The sequence below is a fragment of the Sinohyriopsis cumingii genome, chromosome 17 (assembly GCF_028554795.1).
Source record: "Sinohyriopsis cumingii isolate HCF-2022 chromosome 17, ASM2855479v2, whole genome shotgun sequence".
NCBI lineage: Eukaryota > Metazoa > Mollusca > Bivalvia > Unionida > Unionidae > Sinohyriopsis > Sinohyriopsis cumingii.
The window spans coordinates 11,416,052-11,443,162 of NC_142977.1; the positions used below are offsets into that span (position 1 = coordinate 11,416,052).

The 27,111-nt window shown below is 32.9% G+C and overlaps 1 protein-coding gene across 4 annotated transcripts in view; it reads right to left on the reverse strand.

Moving 5' to 3' along the window:
* Positions 1-960: 960 nt before the first annotated feature.
* Positions 961-27,111, reverse strand: part of LOC149777745 (cilia- and flagella-associated protein 77-like) — a 42,330-nt gene continuing 16,179 nt past the window's right edge. Inside the window, exons 5-9 of one of the 4 annotated variants that reach the window (XM_089938790.1) lie at positions 25,715-25,756; positions 21,967-21,999; positions 13,312-13,422; positions 2,981-4,171; positions 961-2,886 (exon numbers count right to left, since the gene is read on the reverse strand). In XM_089938790.1, the coding sequence (XP_089794916.1) occupies positions 4,043-4,171; positions 13,312-13,422; positions 21,967-21,999; positions 25,715-25,756 (315 nt within the window). In that variant the 3' untranslated portion in view covers positions 961-2,886; positions 2,981-4,042. The remainder of the gene's footprint in view (positions 2,887-2,980; positions 4,172-13,311; positions 13,423-21,966; positions 22,000-25,714; positions 25,757-27,111) is intronic. The other 3 variants (XM_089938792.1, XM_089938791.1, XM_089938793.1) reach the window with 3 other exon arrangements.

Sequence of the window (27,111 nt, forward strand, 5' to 3'; positions counted from 1 at the left end):
CAGGGAAAACCCCAGAAAGAACCACCGACCCTCGAGAAGCTACCGGCAAGCTTTCTCACATATCCACATTGGCCGAGCCCTAGACTCAAACCCACGCAGACAGAGGTGAGATGGCAGTGATCCATGACGGAGAGCGCTTTAGACCACTTGGCCACTCCGGGCCCCCCTTAATGACAGTGCATACTAATTACATATGTTGCAACATGCAGTTTGTTGATAAACAAAAGAAATGATGCTCCATTCAACAATAAATTACTAGAACTATTCAGCAATAAATGCCTAGAACTATTCAGCAATAAATGACTAGAACTATTCACAATAAATGACTAGAACTATTCAGCCATAAATGATGAACTATTCAGCAATAAATGACTAGAACTATTCAGCAATAAATGACTAGAACTATTCACAATAAATGACTAGAACTATTCAGCAATAAATTACTAGAACTACTCAGCAATAAATGACGAACTATTCACAGTAAATGACTAGAACTATTCAGCAATAAATGATGAACTATTCACAATAAATGACTAGAACTATTCAGCAATAAATTACTAGAACTACTCAGCAATAAATGACGAACTATTCACAGTAAATGACTAGAACTATTCAGCAATAAATGACTAGAACTATTTAGCAATAAATGATGAACTATTCAGCAATAAATGACTAGAACTATTCAGCAATAAATGACTAGAACTATTCAGCAATAAATGACTAGAACTATTTAGCAATAAATGATGAACTATTCAGCAATAAATTACTAGAACTATTCAGCAATAAATGATGAACTATTCAGCAATAAATGACTAGAACTATTCAGCAATAAATGACTAGAACTATTCAGCAATAAATGACTAGAACTATTTAGCAATAAATGATGAACTATTCAGCAATAAATGACTAGAACTTCAACTTTATGTAAAAATCATCATAACTGAGAGAAAAAAATCACAATCATGTTTCAGTCATTTATTTGTCATTCTTATGAGACAAAACAAGCAGTGTAGGGAGTACAAAAAGTTTGGGTGTGATTCAGATCTTCACACAATTTACATGTATAATGTATTCATGAACTTGACACAGAGCTGAATGTGTCATACAGTTTAGAAAATTATTCCTATATACACTGGTTTGATTTATCATGATGACACACACACACGCACACAAAGTAATATAAATAAAACTAAAATAAGGCAAAAAATCACGGATGAACTTTGTGCAGTGTGAAGAAAAAAAAATGAGATGAAAACTTTCAGAGCTAACTGAAAGAAACATTGAATACTTTAAGTCATATTCTGTGTACATGTTTTGGTGTTTATTTTAATCGTTGAATGATTAGACAAAGCACATGCATGGTATTCCTGCCAGATTTTTAATGAAATCTGTTTAATCATTTTGGTTCCTGCGGACAATATGGTTTGGTTTCTGATGCATCTTACAATCAAAGTATATGCAAAGAAAACTATGGAAACAGCGACCTGTTTAACACTGCCATTATAATGTTTCCCTAATTACATAATGTAACTAGCCAGCAAATAGTGATCAACACCAAAATATTCTATTACTAAGTATCAAGATTTTTTTTTACAAATATACCGGTATAAAATTTGACATAATTTACTGACTGAATCTGCAAAACTCTATTTAAATTACTGAAACTTAACAAAAAACCTTTTGGTTTATCTACCCAAGAATCTTCAAATAATTATGTGGCAATCATTAAACTAGAATCTTTAAAAATAAAAAGCAAGTTTCTAATTTAACCATGCAAACAAACAGATAAAAGTACTATCCAATATTAAAATTCTTTCCTGGAACTTTATATTTAAAAAGTCTAGAATTACGTCAATATATCAATAGAAATTATAGATGTACTTGTAAAATTTATCAAATTAGTTCAAGAAATTATGCTACTCTAAACTCTTAAATGCAGACCACAAATCAATTAAATCATTGTGATTGATTTATTCTAGCCTGTTTGTTGGTTCTACCTTTTACAAATGCAATCTTTTATATAAAAAATATTTTGTACATATATTGAAATTGTTGTGACAATCATATGAACAGAATGAAGTTAAAACAAGATTAATTTGTAGTTTTTTTAATGACAACTGATGTTGCCATGCCATCATATGGTCAAACAAACTTCACAGTACAAGTTATGATTTGTGTAACAATCCTAGTTTGATTGACAACACCATCATATGGTCAAACAAATTTAACAGTAAAGGTTGTGATTGTATAACAATCCTAGCTTGACTGATTATATGATTTGTATGCAAGACTGACTGCCAGCCAAGGGTGAACAACGTAAGCCTGGCAATTTTAATTATCCTGCAATTCAAAAATGGAAACTTTCTCTGAGCACATAGGACTGTGAAAATTCTGTAACTATACTGCTCTATTAATTTTTGCACAGGCTTTTATTGTTTATATTAAAATGAGGCAACATCACTTTTTCCTTCTAATTAAATACACATAAGTCAATTTTTAAAGATGTAAAACCTTCCATAAAATTAGACGGCATAATGATTTCATTGCTATAATTATGTATATTTCTTGGTTTTATTTGATCTCTTCATATTACAACCATTTTTATTAATAATTCTCACTAGTACATATAAAAAAAACTGTGACAAATTTTCTCTCCAAAATGTAGCGAGCTCTTGAAAATATTCAACGCTATTATTTACAAAAATCTTGAGGGTACAATTACTTGAACACTAATATCTGGAGTCGAATTAATTGGACAAGATGTAAGAAAATCTGAAATGGACATTGATCACTAATAAAACACTGACGGCAAGATAAAAAAAGGAATTATTGAAAATTCCTATGCATATCACAGTAAATAGATCAAACTTAAAGGTAGATCTTTCTCTCATTATAATGCACTTTGTGATGTGATTCCAGATATCACATGATTCCTCATTATAATGCACTTTGTTATGTGATTCCAGATATCACATGATACCTCATTATAATGCACTTTGTTATGTGATTCCAGATATCACATGATACCTCATTATAATGCACTTTGTTATGTGATTCCAGATATCACATGATACCTCTTTGGATCTATGACCAATACAACAAAAAAATTATAAAAATTACTTGTATTTATAAACTATAAAAATTTACAGGCTTTTCTACTTTCTCTGAGCAAAAAGATATTTCAAATAAAATGATCTAGGAAAAAAAGGAGATCACATGCCAATGTAAATGTAATGTTATCAGCTGAAATAATAATACATTTTTATTTGAAAAATGCAATAGGAATATTTCAGAAAACCTACCATCTACAGTTACTTATAACTTGAACCCAACTGCAAACCATATAGACCCTGATCTGTTGTTCCATAATATACTGGCATATCAGGTTTATGCTGTTAGTTCTACTTACTACTACTGTAGAGACTCTGATATGCCTGCACCTGATGTGCTGGCAGATCTTGGTTTATGCTGTTTACAGTTGGACTCAACTTATAAGCAAGTATAGACGGTACATATAATACAGTGATCACATTTAGTCATGAAATTCAGAGATGATACTCAAATCTGTCTCAATGAAAACTGTATACAGGACAAGATTTTCATTTAAGGACATACTCAAGCTGAGATGCTTTATAAAAGTCTCTCTAAATCAGACAACTTAAACCTTATCATAAACTTAAGTCTAGAATCCAGCAATCACAATCTGATTGAATGATATTTAAATCTTACTCAAAATTAACCAATCAAATGTCTCAAGACTAGAATCTAGCAATCTGATTGAATGATATTTATATCTCACTCTAAATTAGCCAATCAGATATCTCAGGTTTGGACTTATGTTTATTTATAGATTTATTAGTGTAATTAGTGTCATGAGTATCTAAACTGAACTGTCCTAATACTTGTAAAATTTCTTAACCATGCTTTTTCAAGTGCACTAAAATATTGCTAGACTTGTAGAGTTTGAAAAATCCAAGGTGCTGTCATTCAAATGGTGATTTGAATTGTAACAATTTTAAATATATAATCAGGAGATGCCGAGTTAATTCTTAGCAGACTCATAAACTCCCTGTCCAAAGTCCCCTTTCCTGGAAATCTTGTCAAACTCGAAGCTTTCATAGGCAGATTTTCTTGCTTTTGCTGAACGGAACGTTGAAAGGGATGGATGAGCCTGAAAAAAAAATTCAATCAATCAATCAATCGGTCAAACATTAAAAAAATCTGTAGCATTGTAAACAAATATAAACAATGCTGGTTTTCTCTGGCACATTAACACAAGTAGCTTATTTAGTGCCAAGGCTATTGGAGCCCAGTGCCTTGCCCAAGGACACAGGTTCATCCAGTGATAAGATTCAAACCTGCACTCTAATGGCTATGATATTAGAATGCTGACCACTAAGCCATGGTGGTTCCAAATAAAATCAATAAGAAATTTCAACTATCAACAGTACAAAATGTCTATTGTAAGAAATTTCAACTGTCAACAATAAAATATGTGAAATGTCAACAGTAAATGTCAACTGTCTACAGTAAGAAACGTAAATTGTAAGAAATGTCAACTGTCAACACTATGTAATGTCAAATGTCAACTGTAAGAAATGTCAAACATCAACTGTATGAAATGCCAGATGTCATGAGTAAGAGATGTCATTTGTCAACAGTAAGAGATGTCAACAGTAAGAGATGTCAACAGTAGGAGATGTCAACAGTAAGAGATGTCAACAGTAAGAGATGTCAAAGACTGTATGATGGTCATCATGATGTCTACCTTCAGTTTGGAACAAACTCTCTACATTTCTTGTATAAACATTTTTTTGTTTTAAATCCATGATGGATGAGATCAAGATCCTGGATTCCAATATATCAATAGTCATTTGAATGCTACATACAGTATATCTAATACTCTAATGCAGGGGTGGGCAAACTACAGCCCACCAAGGGCTTTCATGTGGCCCGCCAAGGGTTTCCATGTGGCCTAGGAACAAGTCATCATTTGCATGGACTCTTTTTATGTTACTCTGTTTATCAAATAAATGTGCTTCTTTTGAAGTTTAAGTTTTCAAATATTAACAACATATTAACAACTGAAAATTAATTATGATGTTATTTAGAAAAACCTTTTGTTTTTGCTATTTCAAATATTAATTATTTTACTTAATGAACTATGCGGCCCGTGACAAGGTGTAAATTTGTGTATGCGGCACTTGCACTGGAAAGTTTGCCCACCTCTGCTCTAATGGGACACAATGAGTTAACCTGCTATGAACAAAGATGTATAGGCTTGGTCTATCTAAATAACTAAAACATTTCTGAATATATATGCAACTTGAAATATGGTAGTAATAATTTCTATATGCAAAAACAATTGGGGTTGGTGTGAAATTATAAACTGTATGAACTCTGAAGGTATCTTACTCAATATGGCATTGTGAATTGCATGGCATTGCATGGCATTGTGATATGCATGGCATTGTGAATTGCATGGCATTGTGATATGCATGAGCTCATAAAGTATCTTACTCAATGTGACTTTGTGAACTGTATGAAATCTCTTACTCATAAGGTATCTTACTCAATGTGACTTTGTGAACTGTGTGGAATCTCTTACTCATAAGGTATCTTACTTAATGTGACTTTGTGAACTGTGTGAAATCTCTTACTCAGACGGTATCTTGATGCAACCATGTGAACTGTGAAATCTCTTATAAGGTATCTTACTCAATGTGACTTTGTGAACTGTGTGAAATCTCTTACTCAGAAGGTATCTTGATGCAACCATGTGAACTGTATGAGCTCATAAGGTATCTTACTCAATGTGACTTTGTGAACTGTGTGAAATCTCTTACTCAGAAGGTATCTTGATGGAACCATGTGAACTGTATGAACTCAGAAGGTATCTTACTCAATGTGACTTTGTGAACTGTGTCAAATCTCTTACTCAGAAGGTATCTTGATGCAACCATGTGAACTGTATGAACTCAGAAGGTATCTTACTCAATGTGACTTTGTGAACTGTGTGAAATCTCTTACTCAGAAGGTATCTTGATGCAACCATGTGAACTGTATGAACTCAGAAGGTATCTTACTCAATGTAACTTTGTGAACTGTGTCAAATCTCTTACTCAGAAGGTATCTTGATGCAACCATGTGAACTGTATGAACTCAGAAGGTATCTTACTCAATGTGATATTGTGAACTTATGTAATATAGTAGTAATAATTTCTATAAGCAAAAAAATATTGGGTTGGTGTGACATTATAAACTGTATGAACTCTGAAGGTATCATATTCATATGGCATTGTGAATTGTATGAACTCAGAAGGTATCTTATGCAATGCAACATTATAAATTATATGAACTCAGAAAGTATATTACTCAATGCAACACTGAACTGCAACAAATAAGTTACTCAATGTGACCATGTGAACTGTATTAACTCAGAAGGAATCTTAATGTGACATTGTGAACTGTATGAACTCAGAAGGCATTTTACTGAATTTTTGATAGTCTTAATTACAGAAACTTTTAAACCAACAAACACATATTAGCTGATAAACAAAGTTATAAAAAATACAGAAACAAGTAACCCATTTCCAACAAAATGTACCTGTTGACTTATATAATTGCCACCTCCATACAAAAGGATCACACAAACTGTTGTTAAACCCATGCATATTATTAACTAATTATGTAGCAATTAAAACACATCAGTATAATTTGCTTTTTAACCCTTCCTTATGATTTCTAGTACTACTGTAAAGTTATCATAGTGGAACCATAAATGAACAGATGGACATATGGAGTCATGCTAGAACATGATACATGTATACACTGCCCCCCCCCCTTTTTTTTTTCCAGGTAGGCAAATACAAAAGTAATTAAACAGTAATTTTAAACCCAATGTTCTGAATGGCATTGAGTTGTACAGGTTATTTCTTTATCCATAGATTATTACAGGAAAAAAAGAGAGTTTTTCAATCAATAGTTAATTATAGCAAGAGTTCTATCGTAGCGTTGAGTTTTAGCAATTTACCTGGTGTATTTGTTTGATTTACATGTTGATAGATTTTTGAGCATGATATTTATGAACACTTTCGACCATTTCTTGCATACTTGCAGTCAATATAAAACATCAAGGTGAAATAATGAAAACTGACCCAATCACGGATCAATAAACTTTGCAATAGGTTTCTCCTTATGAATAAAATATTAACAAAACACAAAGATTTGCTGTCAAAAATCACTCGACCTGAAGCGAATCAAAACTTGATCAAGCTGTTTTCCTTTCTTTGACAATACCCCAATGTTTTCAGATAAAAAGATATTCATGTCTTGCTTATTATTTTTATTAAAAATGACAGAGCACCAAACTACTACTAGCTGCAGGGATCTTTAAAAATGATCCATAAGTAAATAATGTGTCACATGCAGAACGGCCAATTTTATCAGTTTATCTCTAACAAATTTTAGCAAATTGCTATATTTGGGAGAAGGGGATGGGTGTAAAAAAAACTTCTGAACTAATAAGCCAAGGCCCTAGTTACCCAGGAAAAACTTATAGGCCCAGGCCCTAATTACCCAGGAAAATCTAATAGGCACAGCTCCTAGTTACCCAGGAAAAACTAACAAGCCCAGGCCCTAGTTACCCAGGAAAAACCAAGCAGCCCAGGCCCTAATTACCCAGGAAAAACTAACTGGCCCAGGCCCTAATTACCCAGGAAAAAACAAGCGGCCCAGGCCCTCATTACCTAAGAAAAACTAATTGTCCCAGGCCCTAATTACTGAGGAAAATGCTACAAAATGACATATTTCACACTTTACATCAAGTTATAGCCAGGGAATTTGTAAATACACGTTTCATTTGCATATATCTGCAGAATCAAGTAAATTAGATAAGTTGCTATGTACATGCTGAAGTTAATTAATGAGGAAAAACTAATTGGCCCAGGCCCCAATTACCCAGGAAAACTAATTTGTCCAGGCCCTAATTACTGAGGAAAATGCTACAAAATGACATATTTCACACTTTACATCAAGTTATAGCCAGGGAATTTGTAAAACACATTTCATTTGCATATATCTGCAGAATCAAGTTTAATTAGATAAGTTGCTATGTACATGCTGAAGTTAACTAAAACTTCCTTGAGTTCAGCTTTATATAATGTATGGATGATCATAAGAACTATACCTTGTATCAAACAACTTGACAAAGATTAGGCTGTGAGCCATACATTGTTGTCCAAGTTAACACCTGGCATTACAAGGAGTAACACACTAGAAGACATGTTTGTATACCTGCAACAGGTAACCACTTACCAAACCTAAACAAAGATTAGTAGATCTTAAGGGACTAGCCCACTTGTTCATGTTCCTATGGCATGTCATACAACAACACCACTGTATCAAATCAGTTGACATATACATGTATAGGGTTTTATTGGAGTCAGTCACACAGTTTTCATATCAAATATAGAATGTCTCTTGGTACAGTACTACCTCAACATATCATGCCACTCAATTTCTCACTAAGAGTATGGTCCCAGAGCCACCAGTACATTTTAGTCAGGATAATCTGGGTGAAAGTCATTAATTCCACTTAATTACATGTGAACAGTACTCTCCCCAACCCACCAGTACAATATGGTCTGGACAATCAAGGTTAAAGTCATTAAATCTGCTTGATTTCATGTGAACAGTACTCTCCCAGGCCCACCAGTACAATATGATCTGGACAATCAGGGTTAAAGTCATTCAATTTGGCTTATTTTATGTGAACTGTACTCTCCCAGACCCACCAGTACAATATGGTCTGGACAATCAAGGTTAAAGTCATTAAATCTGCTTGATTTCATGTGAACAGTACTCTCCCAGGCCCAACAGTACAATATGGTCTGGACAACCAGGGTTAAAGTCATTCAATCTGCCTTATTTCATGTGAACAGTACTCTCCCAGACCCACCAGTACAATATGGTCTGGACAATCAGGGTTAAAGTCATTAAATCTGCTTTATTTCATGTGAACAGTACTCTCCCATACCCACCAGTATAGTATGGTCTGAACAATTAGGGTTAAAGTCATTCAATCTGCTTGATTTCATGAGAACAGTACTCTCCCAGAACCATCAGGGCAAGGGCAGATCTAGATATGAGCTTTAGTAGTTATGTGTAGACTTTAGAAAGTTAAATAAAGCAATCTACCATGACTGTAGTAAAAAGTACACTCTACACAGGTAAATAAAGCAACCTGCCATTCTAGTCAAGTGTACACTTTACACAGGTCAATACAGTGTATAATAACTTGTACACAACTATAATGAAGAAACTACTTATGATTTTTTTCAATTTCTGTGGGTACCTATTTTTGTGTTGTGAAAAATAAAAATTTTCATTGTACTTAAATTATGTGTTGTGGGGATTACTAGGTGGTCCTATTTTTTTTACACAAGTGTCATTGTTTATAGGACTGGGTCTTTATTGTCTTGGTTTTTGGCAATGATGAAATCCACAATAACTGACACCCATGATGAAATCCACAATAACTGTTACCCCATGATGAAATCCACAATAACTGTTACCCCATGATGAAATCCACAATGACTTATATCCATGATAAAATCCACAATGACTTATATCCATGATGAAATCCACAATAACCGTTACCCCATGATCAAATCCACAATAACTGTTACCCCATGATCAAATCCACAAAAACTGTTTTCCTATGATCAAATCCACAATAACTGTTACACATGATGAAATCCACAATAACTGTTACCCCATGATGAAATCCACAATAACTGATATCCATGATGAAATCCACAATAAATAATGCTGAATGATGAAATCCATGATAACTGTTACCCCATGATGAAATCCACAATAACTGTTACCCCATGATGAAATCCACAATAACTGTTACCCCATGATGAAATCCCTGATAACCGATACCCCATGATGAAATTCACAGTAACTGATACCCCATGATAAAATTCACAATAACTGATACTCCAATGATAAAATCCATTATAATTAATACCTCATGATGAAATCCAAAATAACTGGTACAACATGATGAAATCCATCATAACTGACACCCCATGATGAAATCCACAATAAATGATACCCCTTGGTGAAATCCATGAAAACTGGAACCCACAAAGAAATCCATGTTAACTAATACGCAAGAAAAAATGATGAATTCACAGTATTAAGTAATATAAGTTACTGTTTTGAATTGAGTATAATAGCCACATTTTGTAACACCTGAGTTTTGAATTTCTTCAGGTAAGTTTTATAATAATTATGATTATTCCATACTTTCTCCAGCATGATTCTGAGTTTTAATTAAAACTGACTTTTAACTCATAATAAAGACAAATATTTTTCAAAAAATGTGTGACCCACCAGTCTACTGATATATATATATATCCCTTTTGTAATTATTATGATGCATAAAATCTTTCTAGCAATCCAAGCACAATTAACTTTTTAGATCCCCTGGCCATGATCCGTTGTGTATCCATCACCAATAGTATAATCCCCTGACCATGATCCGTTGTGTTTCCATCACCAATAGCTATAATCCCCTGGCCATGATCCATTGTGTATCCATCACCAATAGCTATAATCCCCTGGCCATGATCTGTTGTGTATCCATCACCAATAGCTATAATCCCCTGGCCATGATCCATTGTGTATCCATCACCAATAGCTATAATCCCCTGGCCATGATCCATTGTGTATCCATCACCAATAGCTATAATCCCCTGGCCATGATCCATTGTGTATCCATCACCAATAGCTATAATCTCCTGGCCATGATCCATTGTGTATCCATCACCAGTAGCTATCTTCAACTTTTTTTTATACAAAATCACTCAACCAATTTCAACAACTTCCCAAGAACCAATAAAAAAATTTGACCTGATCATGACAAAAAGCAGCCTGACATTTTAAAGACCTTTCAATTTTGTACAAATTATACTGACCCACATTCAAATATGGACACTGTCACTAATGACTTCTTGTCAAATATGGACACTGTTACAAATTATTTAAAAAAAACTTTACATGACTTCTTGTTAAATATGGTCACTGTTTATATGACTTCTTGTCAAATATGGACACTGTTTACATGACTTCTTGTCAAATGTGGACACTGTTACTAAGACTTCTTGTCAAATATGGACACTGTTACTAATGACTTATTGTCAAATATGGATAGTTACAAATTATTTTTAAAAAATTTTACGACTTCTTTTCAAATATGGACACTGTTTACATGACTTCTTGTCAAATATGGACAATGTTTACATGACTTCTTGTCAAATGTGGACACTGTTACTAATGACTTCTTGCCAAATATGGACACTGTTACAAATTATTTTTAAAAAACTTTACATGACTTTTTATCAAATATGGACACTGTTACAAATTATTTTTTTTAAAAAGACTTTAAATGACGTCTTGTCAAAACTGCCTCAAGTTATCACACAACAAATAAGACAATTTTTAAAAAGTGTTAAAAGTAATTAAAAAAAAGCTTTAAAACCAAAAATACAGGAAAGAACATGTTTAAAATGTATCGCCTGTAGAATTTGTTTCCAATATTTCATTCTATGTTTAGCTGATAAACAGCAATTAGTTTGACTCCTATTTTGGTTAGTTGTAACCTGTACAATGCAGGCCATTGTATGAAACAATGAAGGTTTTATGTTACATCAAATATTTATTGTACCAAAGCAACAGGTAAAGTGAGACCCCTGAAGGTTATAGGTCACTGATTATTTCAGCTGAGTGGAAAATAAAACAATACACAAGTCTGTTTATTCACATGGGTCACGTAAGGCAAGGAAATGAATTTCTATGTAAGTTTGGCAAGTCTGCCATTTGTGAATATAACAGTGATTTTTTTTAACAACACATATACTGTTGATATGCTATTCAAAGGTGGTAATGACTTTGTTGTTTAGTAAAAAGAAAAAGACATGTTGCATATATTGTACCCACATTTATTCAAACAATGGTTTTGCTCACTCTATTTTTTAAAAAAATTCATAACATGAAACTAGAAATTTGCTCATAAGTAACATGCTCTGCCGTATGATGCCAATTAAATCCAATGTGTTCTTTGTCAAACAGAAGCTATAATTTTTTGCAATAAATATTTGTTAAAAAAATGAATTTAATCCTCTCATCAAATCTGGCTTTAACCCATAAAGTTCTTCAAAAGTTATCAAGTTGGAACTGATAAGCAACATTTTAACTAAAAAAGGGCCCATAAATTTATAAATCATCACAGAAAATGATGAAAATCAAATTTAGCTTTAATCTTCTACATATTGAACCTCATATAAATAAATATGTGTATGGAATCCATGAAATTCTTCAAAAGTTACAGGGTGGAAATTTACACAGATGGGAAATAATGGGTCACCACTGTCCCCTCCATAGAAATGGCTGGAGCATAGAAACTACAAACAGTCGAACTTCAATAATTCAAACATCTCAATTAAATTGTCTATACAAACTACCTATTCAGTCCCTGAGTACAAACTAATTTTGCCTGAAACCTGGAATTTAGGCTCACTGCACTTCAGGCTCATAAAAGTTCAAATAAATATTGTGGAAAACACTTCACAGTTATAAAAAATATAGTTTACCAAAAACACAACTCAAAATACCCATATATGTGCCCCATCATAGTCATTAGAAACCTCTGAACGCGATTTAATGTACAAGTAACAGTAATAATTTACAGAAGAGTGAGTGCATTTATCAAGCAAATAATACCCCACCTCTCCTGCCTCCCACCTCTGCACCCAAGTTGACGGAGATGAGTTCGCTGTCAAGAAAGCACACAGCTGTTTGGAAAATGGTGCAAGTTTTTCAGAGTACAATGACTGAACATCATTCATATCTTTTAATGCTGGCAATATATGCTAAATTTGAAAGCAATCCACTGAAAACTCAATGAGTATTTGCATTTACATGGATACACTGCATCCAGTTACAAGTCAACAAAGGGCAATAACTCATTCACAAAAATTACAAAAGCAAAATGATTTATCAATATGCGTATCTTTAGCTGATAACCATAATCTGTATCCAGTTTCACAGTGATCTATATAAATGTGCATTCACAAAATTCTGTCATAAGCTACATTCAGCTGCATGACCAAAAAAGGGCAATAACTCTATATAAAAAATGGATGTACAAAAGGATTCCTATATAGCCTTCTACCCTTCTCTATAGAGGAGGAGGAGGAGGTATAATAATAAAAATAATAATAATAATAAACAACTGCTTACATTTCTGACAAATTTTGGCATCTGCCATAGGGGCGCTGGGTCCACTGGGTTTTGATAAGTTCTTAATAGTGATGCACGGGTTTCATATACAGTCCCAGGAATCTTCTTTTGCTGTAAAATTAATAATGTAGAAAAAGTGTCCATAATGATTTGCATAGAAAATTCATTATATGACAAACACTTTAATTATTTATAAACTTGGATACAAATATTATCAATGTGTATTTTAATGCATTTTCTTAAAGAATTACACAACAATATAAAGATATATCTTTATCCATCCTTCCATACACTGAATATATTTTTATCCATCCATCTCTATATTAAATATATCTTTATCCATCCATACATACACTGAATATATTTTTATCCATCCATCTATACATTAAATATATCTTTATCCATCCATACACTGAATATACCTGAATCCATCCATACATACATTAAATATATCTTTATCCATCCACCTATACATTAAATATATCTTTATCCATCCATCCATACATTAAATATATCCTTATCCATCCTTCCATGCACTGAATATATCTTTATCCATCCATCTATACATTAAATATATCTTTATCCATCCATCCATACATTAAATATATCTTTATCCATCCTTCCATACACTGAATATATCTTTATCCATCCCTCCATACACTGAATATACCTTTATACATCCATCCATAAATTACATACATACATATGAATATATAGCCAAACCTGTCATTAGCAAACACCTCTGAAAAAGGAAAAAGGTGACCTCTGGAAAACGTGCTTGCTTAGTGGATACTGCTTAATCAGGCTTTGATAAACCATCAGTTTAAGACAAGTGATTGCTGAATACTAGGTCATACCTGGCATCAGTTAAACTGTACAATTATATTTTACTGTACACACCTTAAAATACTGTATTTCTACTTTGATAAGACCAGAGGAACATCCTAGTGAATTTTTAAAAAGTTGGATGTTGGCTTGTTATCAGATTAAGATTTCATTAGCAAATATTTGTCACAATTTTTTAAAACTAGGGGTGAGACATCATTAGATAAATATGTTAGTCAACTAGTTTTTCAAACTGGGAGTTGACCTATCATTAGATAAATATGGTACAACACTAAATTTCAGATTCAGGGTGGACCTATCATTAGATTCATATGGAAGCCAACTAGTTTTCAGACTGGGGGTGGGTCTATCATTAGATAAATACGGTAGTCAACTACAGTCTGACTATACCTCCCCATTCGTTTTTATCCCCCTACCAATTTAAACAAAGAAAATCATTAATGTGATAAAAATGTGCACAGAACTTAGTCAATTCATGCAGTGATTTATAATTTCTTACCATAATGTGACCAGAGTGGCCCTAACACTGGCATTCCCTGTGCCTTTCATACTTAACAGACCGTCCATACTAACACAGCGCCATGTTGCATACACTATGAGCAAGTTGATTTTCTCAGACAACATTGTCATGCAGTTCATCCTATTCAGTAACTGCCAGGTAATTTAGTAAATTAATGTTTAATTAATTAATTAATTAATTAATGTTTACCATAATGTTGAGATTTAGAGTTATATCATTTGCCCACAGGTACTCAGAAATTACACTGCTAGTTAATTTGATGTGAAAGGCAAATTTGCAATTGTCATTCTATTCCTTGGACATTGTAAATATCGGAAGCAGCTGACATAGTATTTTTCTTCTATGTGCATATATGTGTAGTTGTACATACACCCTTTTGCTGAAAATGGACTTGTCCAGGAACTGGAAATGACTTGCAAACAGGGTCATCTTTTAAACCAAAACCTTCTCTTTGGAATGAAACATGCAGATGATAACGGTGTTAGGGTCACATCCAGGTATAATCAGGTTTGAAATTATAAATCAATAAATGAACTGATTAAGTTATATGCATCGTTTATATCATTTGTGCTTTTCGCCTTTTAAATTGGTTGGAGGGTACAAACAAATGGAGAGGTATATTCTGACTATAGTTTACAGACTGGGAATGGACCTCTCATTAGATAAATATGGTAGAACACTAATTTTCAGACTCACAGTAGACCTATCATTAGATAAATATGGTAGAACACTAATTTTCAGACTCACAGTAGACCTATCATTAGATACATATGGTAGAACACTAATTTTCAGACTTACAGTAGACCTATCATTAGATAAATATGGTAGTCAACCAGTTTTCAGACTAGGGGTGAACCTATCATTAGACAAATATATTAGTTAACTAGTTTTCAGACTGTTGTTGGGCCTATCATTAGATAAATATGGTATACTAGTTTTCACACTGCAGGTGGGCCTATCATTAGATAAATATGGTATACTAGTTTTCACACTGCAGGTGGGCCTATCATTTGATAAATATGGTATACTAGTTTTCAAACTGCAGGTGGGCCTATCATTAGATAAATATGGTATACTAGTTTTCACACTGCAGGTGGGCCTATCATTAGATAAATATGGTATACTAGTTTTCACACTGCAGGTGGGCCTATCATTAGATAAATATGGTATACTAGTTTTCACACTGCAGGTGGTTCTATCATTAGATAAATATGGTATACTAGTTTTCAAACTGCAGGTGGGCCTATCATTAGATAAATATGGTATACTAGTTTTCACACTGGGGGCGGGCCTACCGTTAAACACATAAGGTAGTCAACTAGTTTATCAGTTTTCCTACATTACTATAAGTATTTCTGAAAATAAACATTGTAGCCTAAATAAAATTGGTTAAAGCCCTAAAATGAATTAATCTTTTGAGTGATGCATTAATTACAAATATTCTAGAGTCATACACCAAGATGAAAATTAAAGTTTGGCTAGTTGTTTTCTTTTACATACTCAGAAAATAAACAACTTGTGTACCAAATAAGTGAACCTGAATATCTTAAAATAAACTATAAAAAAAATTAACATCACATTTATCAAAATGTAGTTTCTTGAGAACATTTAACTTTTAATGTATAGGTCACAGAATGAGCATGTGACAAGGTTTATATCACTATAGTGCATTCACAATATCCATAACAAGCAATACCTGTTGTATAGGTCACAGAATGAGTATGTGCCAAGGTTTATATCACTATAGCACATTCACAATATCCATAACAAGCAATACCTGTTGTATAGGTCACAGAATGAGTATGTGCCAAGGTTTATATCACTATAGCACATTCACAATATCCATAACAAGCAATACCTGTTGTATAGGTCACAGAATGAAAATGTGACAAGGTTTATATCACTATAGCACATTCACAATATTCATAACAAGCAATACCTGTTGTATAGATTTCAGAATGAGTATGTGACAATGTTTATATCACTATAGCACATTCACAATATTCATAACAAGCAATACCTGTTGTATAGATTTCAGAATGAGTATGTGACAATGTTTATATCACTATAGCACATTCACAATATCCATAACAAGCAATACCTGTTGTATAGGTCACAGAATGAGTATGTGCCAAGGTTTATATCACTATAGCACATTCACAATATCCATAACAAGCAATACCTGTTGTATAGATCACAGAATGAGTATGTGACAAGGTTTATATCACTATAGCACATTCACAATATTCATAACAAGCAATACCTGTTGTATAGATTTCAGAATGAGTATGTGACAAGGTTTATATCACTATAGCACATTCACAATATTCATAATGAGTAATACCTGTCATGAGTATCTGACAGTATTGCTATAGTACATTCACTATATCACATACATGTCACAGTATATATATTGGTAACTTTAGGGCCGTCATAGTAGTACATGCTCTGAATGGTCTCACCATCTATATTAGGGTGTCAATTAGTACTTCTTGAACTCAATGATCTCACTCTGAACCATCTCACCATTCATATTAGGTGGTCATAATAGAACATGCAATGAACCGTCTCACCATCCATATTAGGTTGTCATAATAGTACATGTTTTGGATGGTCTCACCATCCATATTAGGTTGTCATAAAAGTACATGCAATGAACCGTCTCACCATCCATATTAGATTGTCATAATAGTACATGCAATGAACTGTCTCACCATCCATATCAGGTTGTCATAATAGTACATGCAATGAACTGTCTCACCATCCATATTAGGTGGTCATAACAGAACATGCAATGAACCGTCTCACCATCCATATTAGGTTGTCATAATAGTACATGTTTTGGATGGTCTCACCATCCATATTAGGTTGTCATAAAAGTACATGCAATGAACCGTCTCACCATCCATATTAGGTTGTCATAAAAGTACATGTTTTGAATGGTCTCACCATCCATGTTAGGTGGTCATAAAAGTACATGTTTTGAATGGTCTCACCATCCATATTAGGTTGTCATAATAGTACATGCAATGAACCATCTCACCATCCATATTAGGTTGTCATAATAGAACATGCAATGAACCGTCTCATCATCCATATTAGGTGGTCATAATAGAACATGCAATGAACCATCTCACCATCCATATTAGGTTGTCATAATAGTACATGTTTTGAATGGTCTCCCCATCCATATTAGGTTGTCATAATAGTACATGCAAAGAACCGTCTCACCATCCATATTAGGTAGTCATAATAGAACATACAGTGAACCATCTCACAATCCATATTAGGTTGTCATAATAGTACATGCTTTGAATGGTCTAACCATCCATATCTGGTTGTCATAATAGTACATGCAATGAACTGTCTCACCATCCATATTAGGTTGTCACAATAGTACATGCTTTGAATGATCTCACCATCCAATGTTACAGTTGGATGATTTGCATAATTTTTTACCTACGGGCCAAAAATATTTCTTTTAGCACGTGCTAATCCCATATTTAAAACTAGAACACATGAATGGATATTGTGAATTTTTTTACCTGCAGATATCCTAATTATGAAACACACAGCACCAGATACTCTTGGTATAGTATACCAATGCCACAATACAGCACCTGTACTGTATATGGACTTGTAAGCTAGGTCAAAATGCCAATTGCATAACCCCAGATCTGCCATCACATAATAGCCCCCAAGATCTGGGTTTATGCAATTTGTAAGGAGTAATAAGTAAAACCAAACACCATAGACCCTGATCTGCCATCACATAATAGGCCAACAGACATGGGTCTATGCAGTTTCTTAGGAAAAATAAGTAGAACAAACACCATAGACCCTGATCTGTCAGTGCATTATGCAACAGCAGGTCAGGGTTTATTTTATTTGCAGTTGGACATAATTTATATTATATACAATATAATTGAAATGAAAAAAAGAGTTCGCAAAGCACTGTACAAATATTGCATACAAATGCATGATAAAGTTTTTTCATGGGTGGATTCAGGAAATTTTTCAAAGGGAGAGATCAAGTTTCAAAAAAGGTAGCTGGATATAGTTCTCCATCAGTACACTAAAAAAAGTATATTGTCTTTACTAAATCTCCTCTAAATCTGCCCCTGAGTTTTATACTCTCTAAAAAAGCAGCTCATGCAATGCATTTTCTGAAACTACTTTTTGTTGTTCAAGATTCCTTGTAATTGTTTTTAGCTTGGCCACTGCTAATTCTTTTATGACAAATTGTTGTGCAACATACAGCCCCTCTTATTATAACATGGTAGCTGGGATCCATAACTATTTTATTACTGTATGCACTGAACTATGGTACCAAACTATAACCATATTATGCACTGAACTATGGTACCAAACTATAACCATATTATGCACTGAACTATGGTACCAATCTATAACCATATTATGCACTGAACTATGGTACCAATCTATAACCATATTATGCACTGAACTATGGTACCAATCTATAACCATATTATGCACTGAACTATGGTACCAATCTATAACCATATTATGCACTGAACTATGGTACCAAACTATAACCATATTATGCACTGAACTATGGTACCAATCTATAACCATATTATGCACTGAACTATGGTACCAATCTATAACCATATTATGCACTGAACTATGGTACCAAACTATAACCATATTATGCACTGAACTATGGTACCAAACTATAACCATATTATGCACTGAACTATGGTACCAATCTATAACCATATTATGCACTGAACTATGGTACCAAACTATAACCATATTATGCACTGAACTATGGTACCAATCTATAACCATATTATGCACTGAACTATGGTACCAAACTATAACCATATTATGCACTGAACTATGGTACCAAAATATAACCATAGCATGTACTGAACTAAGGTACCAAAATATAACCATAGTATGTACCAAGGTATAAAGGTATAACAAGACTGATTAAAAATTATATAAATGGTTAAATAAGGGTAGCAAAGGTAAATAAAATAAATGTTATTTTCACTTCATAGTATTTGTGCATTTAATTTTGTCAAAAAATAATAATTATAAAACAAACAATACTAAATAACATGTTTGACTCAACCCATATTGAGTGACTAATTCAAGTACATGGTTTTGACATAAATATTTCAGCTAATGGATGTTGAAAATTCATTTTTTTTACATTTGTTTTATTTTCGTAATTAGGGTCATTGTTATATTTGGAATTGCATGATAACGGCATTATAACAAAAGAGGGCTCAAATTAGAAAGCAACCGACTTATTAAAGTATGAAAAAGACTACTGACCAAAAAGCATTGGAAATCAATCCTATGATGTTTATTTAATTAAACCAAATTATCCCCATTTTCTTGATTATAAGTGTATCTAAGTGTCAATCAGGAACAGAAGTTTCTTCTATCAAAGTGTTGTTTTTTTTATTGTTTTTTATTTTTAATTAAAGAATTCAAATATTCATATATGATTTCAAAACTGTACAAAATATAACTATAATTTCTGGGTATCATGCACAATATGAACTTACCCTGTTACCACAGAGATGATCTTACCCTATTACCACAGAGACGATCTTACCCTGTTACTACATAAATGTCATGCTCTCCCACCCCATGCCTCCCACTGACATCAGTCAGATGGAGAATGCAAGATACACAAAAATGGTGCATTGAATTTAGTTGCATTTAATTTAATTACTCTTTAGAAGGTGCAATAAACTACAAACTTTAAAAGACATCAAGTATATCTTGAAATTCATAAGTGTGTATGTTTCCTTATTTGTCGACTATACTATGTTGAGTAGATCACTACCAAAGCTGGTCAAAACATTGAAAATTCAATTCAATTTAAACATAGTTTAAAATATATTAGTGAAGCTTTTGAGGGATTGATATAAAATTTTCAGCAGTACAATCCACAATATTAGAAAATTGTCATGTCTGTCTCTCTGATGTTACAGTGCATGAAAACTTGTCATGGCTGTTTCCTTGATGTTACAGTGCATGAAAACTTGTCATTGCTGTTTCCTTGATGTTACAGTGCATGAAAACTTGTCATGGCTGTTTCCTTGATGTTACAGTGCATGAAAACTTGTCACTGCTGTTTCCTTGATGTTACAGTGCATGAAAACTTGTCATGACTGTCCCTGAGATGTAACAGTGCATGAAAACATTTCATGACTGTCTCTGTGATCTTACAGTGCATGGAAATGTGTCATGGCTGTCTTTGTGATCTTACTGTGCATGGAAATGTGTCATGGCTGTCTTTGTGATCTTACTGTGCATAGAAATGTGTCATGGCTGTCTTTGTGATCTTACTGTACATGGAAACTTGTCAAGGCTGTCTCTACAATATTACAGTGCTTAGAAACTTGTCATGGCTGTATACGTGTGACATTACATAATGTATGGAAATTTAACATGGCTATCTATGTAATGTTACAAATCATGAAAAATTGTCAGAGTCATCTGTAATGTTGCTGTGCATGGAAAACTTATTATAGTTATCTCTATGATGTTAAGCTGCATGGAAACTTGTCATGGCTCTGTGATATTACAGTGGATGGAAAATTACATTTTCTGCTTTTATCAACAAAAGTTTCCAAAGTGTGTTCGATTAAAATTACGGGTTTTGCATTTGAGGATCTAAGTGTGTTAATGGTAGTTTACCATCATAAATATTCCTTTTACCTACTCCACTGATACATCTGCAACAGTTAACGGTGGTTTTACCACTACAAATATCCATTTTACCAGCTTAATTAATGTGTCACCAATAAAACTCAACATTACAATATTAAACCATCATAAATGACCTTTGACCTCAAATCCCCCATCACATGACTGTTATTCCCTATTTCTTTAAAACTGTATCTCACATTACATTCTCATTGGAACATGAATTTCATCTCTTAGTATTAAGCTCTGGTCTTCCAAGCAAACATAATACTGAATCCTCAGTTATTACCAACACATTAATGGATTTACTGACGTTTCTCATTCAGTGTATTCAAGGTGAATAATTCCCACCCACTGTAAGCTTTATGTATAATGTTTCCAACATAATAATCTGTATCCATCTGATTATGAAACCATTTCTGTGTATCTGGCATTCACTGATAACTCATTTGAAAATATTAATAATATATCTACCATCAAGCTTGCATGCAGTCATGCATGGGCAGGTTTTCTGTACGCTACAATAAGCGGGTTATAGATAGCTGATTCACTAAAATGACTTTTTTTTATACGTATAAATGATTATTCTGGCCTACCTTATAGGCATTAAACCTCAACATTTCTTTTTTCTTCAAAAAAAGAAAACACATTAATTATCTTTGATTATTTAACTTTACGTCATCAAAAAGAACAGACATAGAATAATAAGCATTGCTGGGTGTAGTCAAGTGTATTTGGAAATCACTCTTCGGTATTATACTCATTGAGTGAATACACCAAATATGCTGAGTTACACAAGAAATTTGGGTGCACTCTCTAATTAGGACATAGTACAAACTATTCTGCATTTGATACAAGGTGAATATAGCAACTACACTGAGTTACATAGGAAATTTGGGTGCAATCTCTAATGAGGAAAAGGCACAATTACAATCTGTATTTGATACTAAATGAATAAGGCAACTACACTGAGTTGCACAGGAAAGACTAGTGCACTCAATGATTAGAATAAGGTTCTAACTGTTAAATTCACTTTCTGATAGAGGTATAAATAGTGGCAGCACAAAGAAGACACACATCTGTATAAGAATGAAGCATCAGGTATAATTCAATACATAAGTATAACGCACTGTTTTCATAAATGCAATACAGTGTAACTGAAGGACAACCCTGTTAAAAAAAGAAGAAACATCCTGTGGGCTCATGCAGTTCTTTCTATATATTGTAACTTGATCATCCTAGTTGCCTGCAATTTCAAAATATATTTTTTTCTCAGACAAACCAACCAAAGAAACGTTAAATTTAAAAATAAAACAATTATATCAATTTGATAAAGTCAGGGTCTGAAAAGTCCATGCACATAATCATATCCATGACCCCAAAATTTTGTCCTTGGGACCCAGTCATTTTCCCATGAAAAAGTCCACTGGGCTCAGTCTCAGTATATAAGTTATAATGGACTACATGGATATACTGGGTAGACATAAAATGAGAAAAGAAAACGGAGGGTCCAACATGAAAAATCCATCCAAAATATATATATATATATATATATATATATATATATATATATATATATATATATATATATATATATATATATACTGTAGTTATAATATACACTGTTGTACATCACTGCGTGAATTCAATACAATACTGACACACAAATGTCTTAAATCCAAAACCAGCTTTAAATTGAAGTAAAGAAAAAATGTTCAGCCCTTGTTATGTATGTTACATTCACTGCAAAACTATTAACACCAATACAATGGGTTTGAGCAGATTTCTATTACACATTTTAAACTGACTATGTGTGGATCAAATGTTTCACAGAAAAGGGAAAATGCGTTTTGCAACTTGAGTTTATTTTGAATATGTTTACATTCTTTTCACTAAACTACTATAGTAAACTTCCAAAACACTGAAATACATTAAGATTATAGTCAACAATTTCTTGTTGTGCAGTTTCATATGTAAATAATAAACTGGTTTCAAACTATTGAAAACATTTTTTTAAAATTCATGGTCTTGTTTTTTTCAAATTTTTAACTTTAAAAACTGGCTTAAATTTTCATTAAAAAATCCTGTGAATTTTTATACAAAAGTTTTGCTCATTGCAATATAGTTGTAAGTGCCATGGGAGAAGAACAACGGAACACCAAACCTTTTATAAAATTCTCTTTCAAAACTTAGAAATCTGAACAGGCTTTTCACTCTTGTGAAAAAAATATTGTGATAAAATCCCAGCAATGGTGTTAAAGATTATTAATACCTAGTAAATACATGGAATTAGAAGTCATTCCTGTCTACAATACCTAGTAAATACATGGAATTAGAAGTCACTCCTGTCTACAATACCAAGTAAATACATGGAATTAGAAGTCACTCTTGTCTACAATACCTAGTAAATACATGGAATTAGAAGTCACTCCTGTCTACAATACCTAGTAAATACATGGAATTAGAAGTCACTCCTGTCTACAATACCTAGTAAATACATGGAATTAGAAGTCACTCCTGTCTACAATACCTAGTAAATACATGGAATTAGAAGTCACTCCTGTTATTCCATATCTAACTTACTTCATGATAAATGGAATTAGAAGAACATGCTCCAAATATACCATATTTCACCAACTTAAGTTAACTTGGAATTAAATGAAATCACTCCAAAGACACTGTATTTGGAATTTAAAGAACTCACTCCAAATACACCATATTTCACCTACTTCACGCTAAAAGGGAAAAAAGAACCACTAATATAATTACAAATTAAGATCTATCCAAATTAAACTAAGTTCAAAACACGCATAATAAAACAACAATAAAATGACTCACAGATTGTTAGAATTTAATGATGTACATGAATTACATCATTAGAACACGTCAAGTTGTATGCGATGTTTTAGGGCAATAAGCAGCTAATAAAGGACGCTATTTACTAGCGAAGCAATCAAGTCAACAGACATGTTCCCAACAATTTCTAAAGTATGTTAACTTTCTTTAAATTAGTGCCTTCGAAGTAAATGATAATGTGACATTACTTGTCCCAACATGATAATATGAAATCATTTATCCCAAAATGATATGAAATCATTTATCCCAGAATGATATGAAATCACTTACCCCACAATATGACATCACTTATCCCATAATGATATGAAATCACTTACCCCACAATATGACATCACTTATCCCATAATTATATGAAATCACTTACCCCACAATATGACATCACTTATCCCATAATGATATGAAATCACTTACCCCACAATATGACATCACTTATCCCATAATGATATGAAATCACTTATCCCAAAATAATAATATTACATCACTTATCCCAAAATTATAATGTGATATCACATGTCCCATAATAATAAAATGACATCACTTATACCATAATGATAATATGACATCACCTATTCCATAAAGATAATATGACATCACTTATTCCATAATAATAATATGCTTTTGCTTGTCCCAAAATGATAAAAGCAACAGCAGACAATGCCCAATCTCAAGTCTGATTCTTAAAAATGTATAATTTCTAGAAATTCTGAATTCTTTAAATCTTGTTTGGAGGATTTTTACATCTGGAAGACATGCAATTTGTTAGCTGGCCCGGAGAGAGTTTCTGAAACACTCACTCAAACTTTAGTTTGTTGTTTCAAAAGAAAAAAAAGATTTTGGCTTTTTTTCCAAAGCATGTCTTGGATAATCTATATATTTATATTTTCAATCCAATTACATTTTTATTGCACATGAAATTCACTGTTAAATAAATAAAGAATTGTTTGTTGCCTTCCTAACTTGTAAGGAACATGTCTGCTTAAGTTAAGAACGCCATGTAGAAACCTTAACATGCCTGTCAAAATGTTTTATACCATCCTGTATTTTCAGAAATTAATCAAAATCCATCTTCAAATCTGAGTTTTAAATTTAGGTTTTAAATTATCAGATTTTTCTGATTAAATAAAGTTTCAACTTTGAATAAGTCGTGAATTTAAAATGAAAATCAACATTAAAACTTTAATACAAATTCAGTCTAAAATGATGTTTCAAATTTTGGCAAACAATATTTCATTTAATTCTAAAGAAAAAAATTTCCACAGGCTCAATTCTCCTGCCATTTGGTATGGAAACCAATTTTAAGTGAACTCCTGTTTGAATTTTGAAGAAAAAGAGCATTTTATCAGTCTCTGAATGAAGGCATGTAAAGGACCAAATACGGAGTTCTGACTTGGATGAGTCATGCTGGTGAGACTATTTAAATAAGCTCAAGAAATACCAGTCATCAGTACTTATTACTACAAACAAACAACACCACTGAAGACGACTCACTAGATTATTTACAACTCCTGCTGAATATGTGGATCTGCCCATCTGAATAAAGGATTAAATATTTGGCATGCATTTCTTAATGTCATGCATCTATTATTTCATGCAAATGTAATACTAATATCACAATAAAATCCCACCATAATTATTTCATGCAAATGTAATACTAATATTACAATAAAATCCCACCATAATTATTTCATGCAAATGTAATACTAATATCACAATAAAATCCCACCATAATTATTTCATCAAATGTAATACTAATATCACAATAAAATCCCACCATAATTATTTCATCAGACATATAATATTTATACAGTAGAACCTGTCTTGAAAGACCACCTCTTCTGCCAAAAAATATTGGTCTTTCAAGACAGATGGTCTCTCATTACAGGTAATAACACTATATAATCAATAAATCCGTGCATGGAGATCCTGGTCTCTCAAAACAGGTGGTCTCTCATAGCAGAGATCTCTCAAGACAGGTTTTACTGTACTGCTATTTCTTTCAAAATCTCATATGGCGCATGTTATTTAACTGGACTCTGTCTGCATAGGTTCAAGTCTTGGATTCGGCCAATGTGGGTATGTGAGAAAGCTTGCCAGTAGCTTCTCGAGGGTCGGTGGTTCTTTCCGAGGAATTTCCTGGGTTCTTCCTCCACCATTAATACTGGCTGCCATGTATAGCCTATCGTGTGCTGAAAAATAGCATTAAACTCTACAACAACAACAACAACAATTTACCTGGTATCTTTCTCAAATAATTTGGTTCCAAATTTATAGTCACATGAGAAAACGTTATTCAAAATAAACAATCAAGAGCAGTAAATAAACATGAAAGAGATTTTAGTAAAACATAGGGTAAATTTGATATCAGATATAAAATTAAACTTGTTTTAAGTTCAAGAACAAAATAATTTGACTAAAGAAATATACTAAATTAGCTGACATCTATGAGTCAATCATTAGTAGTCAAATGCAGTTGGCATGACATCTATGTTGAATATAACATGACAGTCTTAATGAATATATTAATGGGATTTAATTACAGCTGTATAATTATGTAAAAAAAATTCAAGTCATCTAAATAAATAAAACATAATCACCAAAATTTAATACCCTGTTGTAACAACCCATCACAATGCTCTACTGTAACATTTCCAACATAATGCCCTGTTGTAGCAACCCATCACAATGCCCTGCTGTAACATTTCCAACATAATGCCCTGTTGTAGCAACCCATCACAATGCCCTGCTGTAACATTTCCAACATAATGCCCTGTTGTAGCAACCCATCACAATGTCCTGCTGTAACATTTCCAACATAATGCACCGTTGTAGCAACCCATCACAATGCCCTGCTGTAACATTTCCAACATAATGCACTGTTGTAGCAA